Here is a 13,390-nt window from a genome sequence, read left to right as displayed (position 1 = left end):
CTGATTTTCTTTCACATTTATGCTAGCTCCAGGGCAATGCTGGGGCCGACACAAGCCAGTCACTTATCAAAAGTGGGGTTCTTTCAACCACTTCATAGTTTTTCAGTTGTTTCATATATTTTATCCATTTCCTCCTACCCATCCAAGTGTCATTGCCAGATGCTGAGAAATCTTCTTGTCTACCATTTCTTTTTATTGTTCCCTTTTTTTTTTAAATATTGGTTGTCATGCTCAGTAGAGATGCAGTAGTAAAATGGCAGTTGCTGTTGTTGTGTTTGTTGTAGTCCTCTTCAGGGACATCATTTCTTGCTCTAGGAACTCGTCTACAAAGCGAGTGGTGGAAACAAAAGTAGAACCCATGATGTTGGCTACACGTTGAGTTACGGTAAATTAAGTTCCTGCAGTGAAGAACAACTTCAGGTTATCTAAATAACTACAGGCTAGTACTGACTTTCCAATCTCGACAGTTTTGGCATGACTTGATACTGTTCTTTGTGTGAGTAAAAATAGTTAACTGGGTTTCATACTATAGTTCCCTTTCCCTTTCCTTTCTCACCCTTTTGCCTTCATCACTGGGCTTCAATCTAATGTTACTTATGGTTCAGGCACACTTGCATCTTTTACATATATTTGTTTAGCTTGGTATTCATCTTCATTGAAAACCGTCTAAAGAAGCATTCAGAAAGGCGCTTTCAGAAATTATGCAATGCCTGAGATGCGGCCTTTTTGAATTGACTCTGACCTCCAAAATGTTCCAGGCGTTGCTTTATTAGTGCGTCATAATTTCTGGTGTTGTCCCATCATCCATTTATGTATTTGGCGAAGCTAGGGTACATACATGATTCAGTTGAAACACTTGTCTTGTGCTAAATCACAAGATAAGTGTTTGTATTTTGGTGGAGATGTTGATCATGTTTCCCTGATAGGATGCTTGCAGCTGCTGTTTTGTTGCTAATTGTGAACATATTTTGTTGGACTAAATCTTAAAGTCCAACCCTAACCTGCACAAAATCAAGGCTGCTTAGTTTTAACAGGCCTTTGACAATCCACTATGTATGTAATTTGTCTGAGACATTTATAAAATACACATTACAGGACATCATGTTTACAAATGACGACATCATTTTTCTGTTCATTTGATCGGTGCATTCTGTTGCTGCAATATCGCTATACATTACTTTAGGTCACAGTGAGATTCCACAGACCTCCATCTATCAAATTCCCTCCTCCTGTCAAGTAATCATGGCTGTTTAATATTCATAATCATGTGTCACTTTGACATTTTCAAAAGGTTCCCAATCACAGTCTCTGATGGCATCCTGTACAGGCTATGCATAACAATCTTCTCCTCTGTCATCAATAATTGTAGCTATCCTCAGACAAGTCACACAGGGGCTGGTGTGTTGAGATGAATACAGGGCTGCATTATCGCTGTAGAGTTTTGTTTGAAAGGTAGAGCCTGGTGTCGATGTAGACAGGTTTTTATATCCTCGAGATTCTGTGTTTAGCTGCACCGTAAAACACCACCTGATTAATTCTCTACACAAAAGGATTTAAAAACACAGATAAGTCGATGACAGAGTTGATTTTGCAACAGCATGCGGCCTGTGTGAGGTGCCACAGGGCTGAGCGGTGGGCGGCCGGTCTGTATTGTAGCAGATGGGACAACTTCCCTGCTTGATAACATGTAGCTCACATTCCTGGGATTCCTCCAGCCTTCACTCTGAGCTCCCTTCTTGCACAGCTCTTCTGGCCTACCTCTTTATAGCTCCATGACATTCAGCCTGTGTGTGCTTATTGCATTATCCATAAAAATCTATTTATTCCGACCAGCCACTGATGTTTTGAACAGCCGGTGTTGTGTCCTTTTGTTTTGCAGCTTCTTATTTCTTAGCTGAGGTCTGAGAGGTCATCTGAGAAGAGAAAAATATGAGTGCATCCCATATCTGACACAAATGGAAGTGGACCATCACTGCAGTAACAAGGAACGCTTACATTTTGTACAGAAGTGTGATATTGTGATTATTTCCTCTGTTAGAACACATTTTATAAATGTTAAATATGGTAAATACGATAACTATTAAAGTTTAGATTGGTAAAACCAGTGCCTCCTAAATCCAGAGCCCAATTCACTTCGTAACTCCATGTTGTCTATTTTTTCTTTACCACACAGTCAAAATGGATTTCAATGTTTCCACTCGCCTTTCCACCACTGACTAAAACATTGTTATAGAAAATGGCTTACAAGGTTTCAAGAAGACTGAAGGCATCTTAAAGGTGGGTTCTGGGGAGACAATATGTGACAACTGAGAGGTTCTTTGAAGAGGTATCATTATCTAGTTAGGATAAGTGATTTATTGACCACTCTTCTTAATGTCTAGCAAATTGTGTAATCCTGCTACTTAAAATACCCTCCAGGTGAACCCAAATTGTCGTGAAAACTGGAAATTCTGTTTCTAGAGGACTTGAAACAGCTTTGTCCCTGTGTGGGGGGAGAAAGTCCTGGGATCGAACATAAAACAAAGTACAAAATAATGACTTACAATTAACTCCCAGCTGCTCTGTAGTTATGTGGTTTTACAGCATGCCTCAGGGTACTGCATATGGACCCTTGAAATAACTAAGGCTATAATTAAGGTTTGCAACGTTTTCCCTGTTTTTACCCAAGCCAGACATAGGGAATACCTCTGGTCTGACATGGGCAGGAATGTTAACTGTAGTCCTACTGAGCACAAGCTGCGGACATGAAAGAGATACCAGTTTGTATTAGAAATGTGATTTTGAAAATGTTGTTCAGTATTGCTGCTCACCTCAGCGACTGGTCTAGGACCTGTGCTGCAGATAGTAAACATGCTCTTCTGCTGACACCTAAAGGACAAACTGGATTTTGTAGCTGCAATACAAAGAAAATACATTATGTTTTATCTTAACGAAAATACACAAAAAAAAAAAGAGGAACTGTTTATATTCAAATATTCTTTATTTAAAAATTACAACAATTCACAGTTCATTGGGAATTATGGGATGAGCGTTTATTAAATTGTATTGCTTTGGTTATACTAGTACCCATATGCATAAAATAATGTAAACCGTCCAAACATCAATGGAAATAGAAAAAATTAGCCTCCTTTTTGAAATGAATTAACTTGATTGAAAGTGAAATACACACATTTTAAATTGTCCTCATGGTCAAATGACGTGATTTTCAAAGCACAAAATACAAAGTGAGATACAGTATACGTTTAATTTTGTCACCAAAAAATAATAAAATATCAATTGCTGTGTAAATAAAGCTAAAAATGGCTTAAAAATAGAGTCTATAAAATATTTATACATGTACAGAGAATGTCAAGAAAGCCTCTGTTAGTGCGGAAGTATTCTGAATCTGCATAATTCATAGAGAAATGACAGATAAATAAGTTATGGACAAAATACTTAGAGACCTCGCTCCACAATGGTGGCTGTGTTAACAACACAGGGTGATTAATCTGCCACGCTCGCTTAATTTTAAGCTTCTCACGTCTACAGAAGGCAAAGACGACGCAGATCACCACAATAACTTCAAATTGTAATCTCAGCCGTCCATCTTTCACAGTGGTTTTTGGAAGATTCAGTTTCCAATTCTGCACATTATTATTAGTGTCGTACTCTTCAAAGAATCAAGGAGAACATTCATAGTATGTCAGCTGGAGCACTGTCACGGTGAAAGACTGCTCTCGTCAGGAAAGAGATGCGTTATTAAATGAATGCAAAAAGACAGCAAGAGCTGACCTCTGTGGTCTGTGTTCACATGGCAGAAAATACAGGAAACACTGTTGAGTGGATGTAGTAACATATACTTTGAATCCAATTAAAGTTAAATACAAGGACTTGCCTTAAATTTATGTATTTCAAAGTAAATTTGATGATGAAAAGTGTCTAGTGTCAGCAGAATATATAAAAGGTCTTGTCAAAAGAAATTACAGTGTATTTACCTAACATTGAACAGAAAGCACAAGTCTTACTTTATGTAATGTCATGAACAGTGTTGTGATATACACACTGCTGTACTTGCAGCAAATGTCTTTGAAATTAAAAGTCCTGCCCTCCATTGGACATCTATCCAGTTGCGTTATCTGTAATATTGCACATTATAATATACTAATTACTTTCTGGTGTCCAGTACCACTACCTCCACCACCACCGCTCAATAATGTAGAAAAGGTCTCCCATTAGACTGCACTGCGACTGAGAGGAAGAACCATTTCTAAAACTGACCTCAGGAAATGGAGGACAAGGACACCATTCAATAACTTACAAATTCTTAAACAACACAGTCCAAAATACTTTGAAACAGTTTAACATTTTCTTTTAGATTATAAAAACTGTCCTATACGCGGTGACATGAAAAAAAATGTTTCATACATTCTTGATTTAAATCATTTCTAAACTAATTAAATTCTGTTTTAAAGTACCACTTACTTCAATGAGGATGACACACCTGGGTAATCACTTTAGACATTTACCAAGGTGAATTTTCCACATTATTCATAATTCTCCTTTGCCTCCTTGCAACATCAAAATGTTTCATGGAGAACAAATTACCTCAAATACACACTGCTGGCCTACTGGAATACACAAGTCTTCATCTACGACCTCTGAAGACCAATGGAAGATACTTTCTTGAAACTCCCAGATTTGAGGCACATATACAACACATGGATGGTTGATATCATGATATTTCCAATTCACCTTTAAAAAATGTAAGGTTAACTGACAACCCATTTAATTCTCCCAGCTATGTAACAGGCTTTCTCCACAGTGAAAGACAATATCTCCCACCCATTCAAAACTGTTATTCATGTTGTAACAATACCAAAATTCTTATGAAAAACATCAGCTGTGCATCACCTGCAGGGGTGAAGTGCAAAACTGTGTAACATAAAGATAATTTCAAAACAGTCAGCATATGAAAAGTCAGTGTCAAGGCACATATACAAAGATGTGCTTTTGTAGATACTCAAATCAGTAAATATCAAAAGCTCAATGTTTCAATGCCCTTATGTGAAGGGGCACACAACATGTTATGCAAAATACTAATGTCTATTAGAGCTATACAGTAAAGCTCAATTTAACAATATCTTTGATTTAGCATTAAATCAAATGACATTCTATAAATGTGAAAGCATTGCTGCTAGTACTTCTGTTCCCACTGAAAAGCAACAAACCACTGCAGCTTTTTGCCACTTTAAACTCAATGTTTTGGTTTAACGGAGTCAACCCCCTAAACAAAACTATAAGCAGCTGTATGCAGCACATTATCTCAAATTTGTCTATTGTATGCTACCTCCCCAAAGCAAAATGGTCAAATTGAAGATATTTCTTCTAAGAATGAATGGACCAAACAGGATAAAACCCCAGTGAATATTGGAATTACACTGGATACATGGAAAGAAAGACAACTCCAATAGGTTACCTATGTAGCCCTGTGTCCGCTGGATGTGTCGTGGACACCTTAAACATATCAACTGGATAAGCCAGCACTACGTCAAGGCTTGGTTCGTATGAGTTTTTGCCACCTAGTGGTCAAAAATTGCTTAATGCAGCTTTCAGAATCACCCGAGCAGCAAAAACATTTGGTTCTAGCAACTCATCTGTATGGACAAGTATTGTAAACATTTAAGGTTTCATTAGGAATGTACTGCATTCATTTTTCCAAACTAGCTAAAATCTCCAGCAAACCAAATAACCCCTGATGCACACTGAAAGACGAAGAATGTCAGGCTGGGTCACATATGTAATCAAAGCCCCAGACATGGGTTGTGTTTAGGGCAAAGATAAGGGTTAACCTATGGGTGGTACTACATGTGTTGCTCCTGTTGACTCCAAATTCTAGCTTGCATAAAGAGGCTATTACAACAAACACACTGCTTTTAACATCCATTTAAACACACGCAGGAGCACAAGTTCACTCGTGTTTTCAAGTGCTGTTTCCTTGTTCTTGCTCGAACAGCAGCATGGCGAGCTGGGAGCGAGAACCGAGACCTTCCAAGTTGCTCTGAACACATCTATGATAGATGTCTTCACTAAGCCGTGGGTTGCAGGCTTGGTAGCTGTACTGCTGGTGCAATGCTGGCTCCACTGCTCTGAATACGTGCAGGCCCGAATATTTTACAAACATGTCGTAGATGTCCAGTGTCTCTAGAATCTCCTCATTCTCTTGGACGTCTGCTACCATTCGTGTGCGTGTTGCCATGTAGTCCGAGTTGTAAAAACATGCTTCTTCAAATGACCTGAGGTCGAAATGGCCTGCCTCCTTCACCAGATCAACTGTGGCCGGATGCTGCTGGTTGTGATAGGCCACATCAGGGTTGTAGTCCTGGAAATGGATTGGGAAGAACACCTGCCAGTTGTTTATGGAATTCATGCGACAGCGGTTCAGAAATTCTGAATTGACATTTGTGTTGACGTTAGCCAAGAAGAACAGCGTGTCAACCGGGTGCTTCTTCGAGATGATGTCCATGAATTTGATCTGGGATGGTGTTTCCGTCTTGACACTTATCCATGGGATTTTTACTGTAGGGTATTTGCGTTCATAAGCATTTATCTGAGTCTTCACACTGGTAAATATATCATTCTGGTTAACATGCTGTGCCTCTACTGGGTCATAAATAAACAAGAATGTTAGGATGGCATTTTCACTGCTCTCAAAAGCATTTGAGGCAAATACCTCCAAGAAATGGTCAACGTAGCTCCTGTCCTGCAGACTAAGGGGAATAATGATGTGAACCCTTGTGGCTTCAGTGACATAGGGCATGGGAATGATCTCAATCCGACTCAAAGGTCGCACTAGATGAACCCGCTTGGTGATGGAACGGCTATGACCTTTTTGGTTAACCGCCTCCAGCTGAAGATCCAAGGTGTACTCCATGCCCCTGACAGGGTCGAAGCGCCTGTAGCCATTAATCAGCTGCTGCTTCTTCAGGTGTAGGACAGGCTTGTATTTCTTGTTCAGCTCTCCCATGGCTATGTCAATAATATCAGTCACATCCATGCGGTCAACGCCGCGCAGTTCACACTTCGGGGAGCCATCGATGCATGAATAAATCTCCTCCTCTGTAAAGTATTCCCACTTCAGAACTTCAAACCGAGATTTCGGCTCAAAAGGTGGATTGATCCCCACAGGCCACTGGGCACTTCGGTTTCCCTCGAAAGCAACCACACTCACATTCTTTATTTCTTCCTGTGGAAACACAAGACGTGTTCTGATCTAGACAGTTGCCAATTAGTCATTTACACAGCTAACACTACACTAGAAATTGTGGTATTTAAAATAGATCTACAATAGATGTAAGCAAAGAGAAGCCAGGTTTTTATTTTTGACTGAACCATGGGTGATTTGTGACACTTGAAAATCAGCTTACCTGCAGCTTAGCAATCTCATCGTAAGTCTTCTGGAGTTCAATCTCAGTGAAGTATCTGTGCAGCCTGTACATGTGTTCAGGGTCAGACACAGGGTGGACAGTCAGAGCTTTCTTGAACTGTTCATTCTGCTCTTTACTGGGATCAGAGTTTTTCCCCAACTCATAATGGTGGTACTGAAGCCCCTGAGAAGAAACAGAGAGGCCTTTTCATGAGACATCTTAAATCAGGCATGACAGAAACATGCCTAATGGTAAGCTTAGCTGTAATTCTGTACTACTTCCATCCAAACAAACATTACACGCTATCTAGGCAGCATCTTGGGCTCATCTCCACTGCAAACAGGCTGGTTTTAACCATAATTGTATAGTGAAGGGAAGACGGACATTCATTTTGTAAGAAGAGAATACTATTGTACTGTACAACTTTTTACTGTCAGGCTTTTGGTCCTTTCAGGAAATAAATTTGTTCTGGGAATATGAGGTTTAAGAGATGCTTTATCTTTATTGTTTTTTTATAACAATAAAAAGCAGAATAAGAACTGTTAGGAGTTTAAAGGTGAAGCCTATAATACAAAAGGCTGACACTGGCACCTGAATCCCACTTAAAGACACAGTCATTTAAGCTGAAAACAGAGTAGTCACCTAAGGAGCTTGAGTGATTTAAAAAAGTGAATCCAATCTGATCAAGCTATTAAAAGAACAAAGAATGGAGACTCTGTTTAACCAAGCAGCAAGGCCACTCTGTTGCAAATGTTTGGCAACAGCTTACAGCCTGTAGTGGTACACTTAGTGAAGTATTGTCTGTGCCTAATTGTCATCAATGTTCTCTCTTAGCAAATAAATTGATGTCTGGCTCTGTGTTCAAGCTGTTTTTTCACCCATACCAGGCCTTTTAACTTTCCCCCTGCTTCTCTACCTTATCTAGGAGGCTCTGCTGGAGCTCGTCTGACTCAGAGCACTTTAGTTAGCCATGCAAGTCCCTCTCAACCGTGTAACAAGATGGTTTCCAGCACAGAGTCATGGCCAAGGAGAAGAAAATGGAAGCAGAAGACAGTAGAATAAGTTAACTACAAAATCTTGGCCCGCATGTATTGTTGTATAAATAGTAGGGACACATTTACATTAATAAGCTTCCAATAAAAGTATTTTAATATGTTGACAAAGACCACAAACTTTAGTATGGATGAAGCAAACTGAGCTGCATGCAACAAACAATGGCCTGACAGGGCACTGTGACAGATCAGGGCTCCACAGAGCTTGTTTGACCTTAAATGCTAATGACATTACAGGAGCAGAGCATGTTGACCCACAGGGGATTTTAACACCATTGAACCTAAGCAAGGCTGAAGTCAACTGTGCTCTGCTTGCCTGTTCTACGTTGCTGCTGGAGCTGTGGAAAAAAATGAAAGGCTAAAGGGTATTAGCAATCTACTCTGTAATATAAATACCACCTCTGTGCTAGCATGGTAATTACAGTTTTATATAGCTGTCTGTCACTTTTAAGTGCTGTCCCAGAGGCAAAGCATGATTTCTGCCTTGACAGTTCGTTTTTTTTTTTTTTGTCATGGACCCCCGCTGTAACCTGTCTCACAACTGTTCTGAACGACAGTCTTCGAGCATTTCTTTCTTTGTGGCTCCTCATTCATTTCAACTATGAACTGCTGCTTTCTGTTCCCTCTTAACATCAAACATTAAGAAGCCAAGAAACTGTTTTATAGATTAAGACAATGTATGTATTATTGAAAATGAGAGATGTATGGTGTTGATTGAGTACATAGTGATCCTGTGCCCCCCTCAAGGATACACTCAACCTACCTCATATTTATTGACGCAGTTTGTGTTCGTGTAATCAATGATGCATCTTCCGAGCCACTCATCAGGCCTTGCGCTCAGGATGTCATTCCTACAGTTTTCCAGGAAGGGCTGGAGTCGGAGGAGCAAGGTACGTGACAGGAGGTACCCGAACCCTCCGTAGCAGTACTTCCCTTCCATCTCTCCACCTATGAACTCCTCAGGACTGCCCATGTAAAGCTCTCGATCCATACTCAGGTGATCCACCAGGGCTTTGATCCTGTCAGCTTCCGTGTAGGCGTCATCTTGGACAAAGTAAAACCAGTCGTATTCATTGATGTAATGGTCCAAAATGTATTTGATATTCTGAAACATGTTCCATATTAGTCTCTCGTCCCCGTGAGAGACGACAAACATGCCATGAGGGACTTTGCGGTTGCGCATGCCGGTGAAGAAGATCACGGTGTCCAGGTGATGGCTAATGGTGCGATTCACAGCTACGCCCAGGGTGTTTATGGTGTTTTTGGATGTAAGGACCCCGACGAACAGACGCTCTCGCATCCCCAACTCTGTGCTTATGTATTTAGCCCTGAAAAAGACATCAAACAGATACTCAATAAGCTACTGACTGTCAAGAAAAACCATGAACTCTATGGAAAAGTAAACATGCAAGAACTTGACTTGTGATTCATCACTGTCAACACGACCCAACATAACTTTGATTACTCTATTGTACTGTTAATGGCATGAATTATGCCTCTTTGTAGAGCTGCAACCATTTATGGATTATTTAGCGGATGGAACGAAAACTAATCAGCAACTACTTTTCAAGCAAAAATGCAAAACATTTGCTAGTTCCAGCATCTCAAATGGAAGGATTTACTGCTTTTCTTTGACATATATGATAGTAACTTGAATGTAATTGGGTTTTGGACTGTTGATCGGACAAATGAGCACATCACTTTGGACTCTGGATAGTTGTGATGAGCGTTTTTCACCACTTTTTGACATTCCACAAACTAAGTTATTATTAATTAAATCGAGAAAACAATCGGCATTAATCCATAATGAAAATAATCGTTGGTTGCAGCCCTCTAATTGTACAAACCACTGCATGGCACAGGTTGCCTATGAATCGTGGATGCTTAAATGCTTAAAGCTCTAACATAAGCAGAACTTTTCCACCGGGAATAGACTCTTTCTCAGAATTGCAATGCAACGCAACCACTTTGGGTGTGAGGGCTAACATTCAAACAAGGTCTCTATCCAGGAAATCTTGGAAATGGCTGCCTGTTTAGAAAGAAACTGTCAGGCAGACATCATTCAGCACGGAGACATGGCACAAAATATTTAGTTAATATTAGCTCTGCGGCAGGGAATGTTAGCAGGTACAAACCAAACAGAGGAAGTGTGGCTGTAGACTTGATGAAGGCCAATAATACCAAAGTGATGAAAAATACTGCAAAATTATAATTAGTTATGCCTGCCTTTTAGTTTTGTTTCATTAGTCTTATTCATCATGTGGTCAGTGTAAAATCTTATTCCCACATGACACCTGTACACATATCATTATGTGGACTAACACAATGATTGATTATTTATCATTTACTGTGGATGAGCTACACTGCGGCCTGCTGTACTGTCGCCTATATAATGATGTGGCCTGTGTTCAAAACAAGCATAAGCCATAATGACAGCCTACTTACAGAATGTGTTCAGCAGTTAAAGTAAATGGCCATACCAAGCGTACCTGAAAACTTTCTTTGGGGCACTCTGTTGAACTTGCTTATAAGGGACTATTCTCGGTTCAAAGTCCTCTTCGGACTCCACATCGTTGACAGTCAAAATGGAGTTGGGCTTTCGGGCTCCTTTGAGCTGTCCATCCTGACCCAGAGTCACATCCTCGCCCTCCTTGCCGTCAAGGTAACACGCTTCTTCCGACCAGTTCACACTCAACAAACTCAGCGTGAACCCTAAAGAAATGCCGATTATCACCGGGCCGACCGACCGCAGGACAGAAATAAACGCAGAAAATCTCATCTTGTGAGGCGGCTCCTCTGTCTGACAGTCCCGCGTCGCTTCAAAAGCGTCCAAACAGGCCTCCGGTCCGGGACAGGTCAACTAATACATCAAGTCTGAAGCGACGCGGCCGTGTCGACATTCAACCTAGGCAAAAGATGTAGCTTCCTCCTTAAAAATTTACGCAGGATTGTTACGTGTCAGTGTAGCTGCTACCTGGCTCCTCCCCGGCCACACTTTAGCATCAGAGGCGGGACTAGTTCCAGACTGAGTGGATGAGCACAGGCTGCGCAGGGCGGAGGGATTTTCAACAGGACCAGCTTAGTAAAGGCAGGGAAATGTGAACCGGAACACAACCAAAGTGCCTCTGTCTGTTTAGATGCCCTCTGTTCATATATGCAGTCATGTTCACTGGATTGTAATAGGTAATGTCTTCATAATTTTTTGTTTTTAATTGAACTGAAACTGAAATTGCATACAGCTATTAATATTTACAGACTTTAGCTGAATATAAGGTCCTAGAAAATGACAAACCATAAAAGCTATTAAATTGAATAATACATTTCATGCCATTTAATGCTTCCACTTGTTACTTTACATATTAAGATTTTACATACAAAACATACAAGCTAATAAAATATGATGCCTTGTTACAGTAATATGCTAGTTACACATTAATGCATCAGTAATCAGAGGGGGCATTTTTCTGCATTGAGCAAAAGAGAGCAATGGTACAAACCAGTTATATGTCTTGTATCTTGTGTACTTTAGTTTCTGACTGTACAAATACATTTGGTATGATTTGTATGATTTATAGTGCAATAATGACGTCACATTTCTCAAGAAAATCATTATTAACGATCCACAAGAAAAATAATCAGCCTCTGCAGCTGCTTCATGTGTATTTTAGTGATGATAAGCTCAGCTTTCAGCTCATACACCTGGCTCTCGCTGTTCTCTATCCAGCCTCTGTGCTCCTCAACCAGATGTCAGGGGTGCTTTGTGGTCTTTTTGAGTCCTCTTCTGAAACTCGCTGCCCCTGATCTCATCCATCTCACTGAAACCTCGCAAACATATACGTAAACCTTTAAAGGGAGTGAGGCTTATTTGACTTTATTAAGCCTCATTTTAAGATACTCAATTATTTTTTATCACCTTTTTTATTTAGTCAGGTACAAATCAAACCTCTGCTCTTTTGTACCCTCTGCTGGTAACCAAAATATCTACCTCAATTAATTTGAATTTGGATCATAGAAGGGTTCAAATTGCTCAACTATGATCAAAGCTCACAGTATTTACATTTGACTCCATACATTACTGAATAAATTTAAATCAGTGTATGGCTTTTATTATTATTATTATTATTAATGTTATTATCAATATTATAGCATATTTTGTTGGTCAGTGTAAAATAATCAAGTTACATCCACAGTGAATCAGTTTTGTAAAAAGAAATTAGGCTACAAATGTCTATAACGTGGGGGAATAGTTTTTACAGGTGCTGTAAAACCAACATTCTGTTAGAAACTAAGTATGACACAAAGCCATTTTCTGATAATCGATTGTCAAATTCTTTCAGATGTGGACTATTTTACATAGACTGCCAAAACTCACTCCTGATGTGCGCTGGTCTATTACTAAATTTGATGACCGTTCACCCTCAGATGGCACTGCATGATTAATTTAAAGGGCCATAACTCAGAGGTCATGAGTCTGACAAATGTTTTTTGTGTTTGCACAATCCATCTTTAATATTTCCTGACAGGTCATAGTCAAAAGTAATTGCCACCATCATTTTATATTACTGCGTGTATTTCACTGCAGACCCTGATGCAAATTAGACATGTCTAAACTTTTCCTTAGAGCAGAGTGCATCCTTGGTACTAGATATGTGGTCTCTTAGCACTTTATAGTATTCATTGGCTATATTTCGTCAGTGATTTATGATGTTTGTTGTAGACAAATCTGATTTTTTATTTCTACTCTTAGAATTATTTCAAAAACGTATGTGCTGTATTCTGAATATGCTATGTAGTATTCAACTGTGTTTAAAGGAAAGGTTTACAATATTTCAAGTTAAAATACAATAATAGCCATCTGCCCATAAGAACATTGAAACAGGTTTTGCTTGCCTCCTGTTTAGACTGGCCCTGAAGCGATCGGTTGCCTAATCAATT

The 13,390-nt window shown here is 39.7% G+C and overlaps 1 protein-coding gene across 2 annotated transcripts; it reads right to left on the bottom strand.

Moving 5' to 3' along the window:
• Positions 1-5,959: 5,959 nt before the first annotated feature.
• Positions 5,960-11,234, bottom strand: chpfa (chondroitin polymerizing factor a). 2 transcript variants are annotated; one of them, XM_070914893.1, is made up of 4 exons: positions 10,945-11,234; positions 9,219-9,783; positions 7,404-7,586; positions 5,960-7,222 (listed from the first exon to the last, which is right to left on the bottom strand). In XM_070914893.1, exons 1-4 carry the CDS (start codon positions 11,232-11,234, stop codon positions 5,960-5,962), a joined length of 2,301 nt encoding a protein of 766 aa, XP_070770994.1. The 2 variants fall into 2 exon arrangements, with proteins under 2 accessions (XP_070770994.1, XP_070770995.1); XM_070914894.1 differs by lacking the exon at positions 7,404-7,586 and having other exon boundaries at positions 5,960-7,218; positions 9,215-9,783.
• Positions 11,235-13,390: the final 2,156 nt, after the last annotated feature.

The sequence above is a fragment of the Enoplosus armatus genome, chromosome 11 (genome assembly GCF_043641665.1).
Source record: "Enoplosus armatus isolate fEnoArm2 chromosome 11, fEnoArm2.hap1, whole genome shotgun sequence".
NCBI classification, from domain to species: domain Eukaryota; kingdom Metazoa; phylum Chordata; class Actinopteri; order Centrarchiformes; family Enoplosidae; genus Enoplosus; species Enoplosus armatus.
This window is presented reverse-complemented; position numbering and strand designations above follow the sequence as displayed.

Excerpts from the sequence above, each read along its gene's own strand:
- chpfa (XM_070914893.1), bottom strand. The coding sequence starts at position 11,234 with ATGAGATTTTCTGCGTTTATTTCTGTCCTGCGGTCGGTCGGCCCGGTG. Across the intron at positions 7,587-9,218 it reads ACTGCGTCAATAAATATGAG|GGGCTTCAGTACCACCATTA; the intron begins GTAGGTTGAGTG and ends GTTTCTTCTCAG. Across the intron at positions 7,223-7,403 it reads ATGAGATTGCTAAGCTGCAG|GAAGAAATAAAGAATGTGAG; the intron begins GTAAGCTGATTT and ends GTGTTTCCACAG.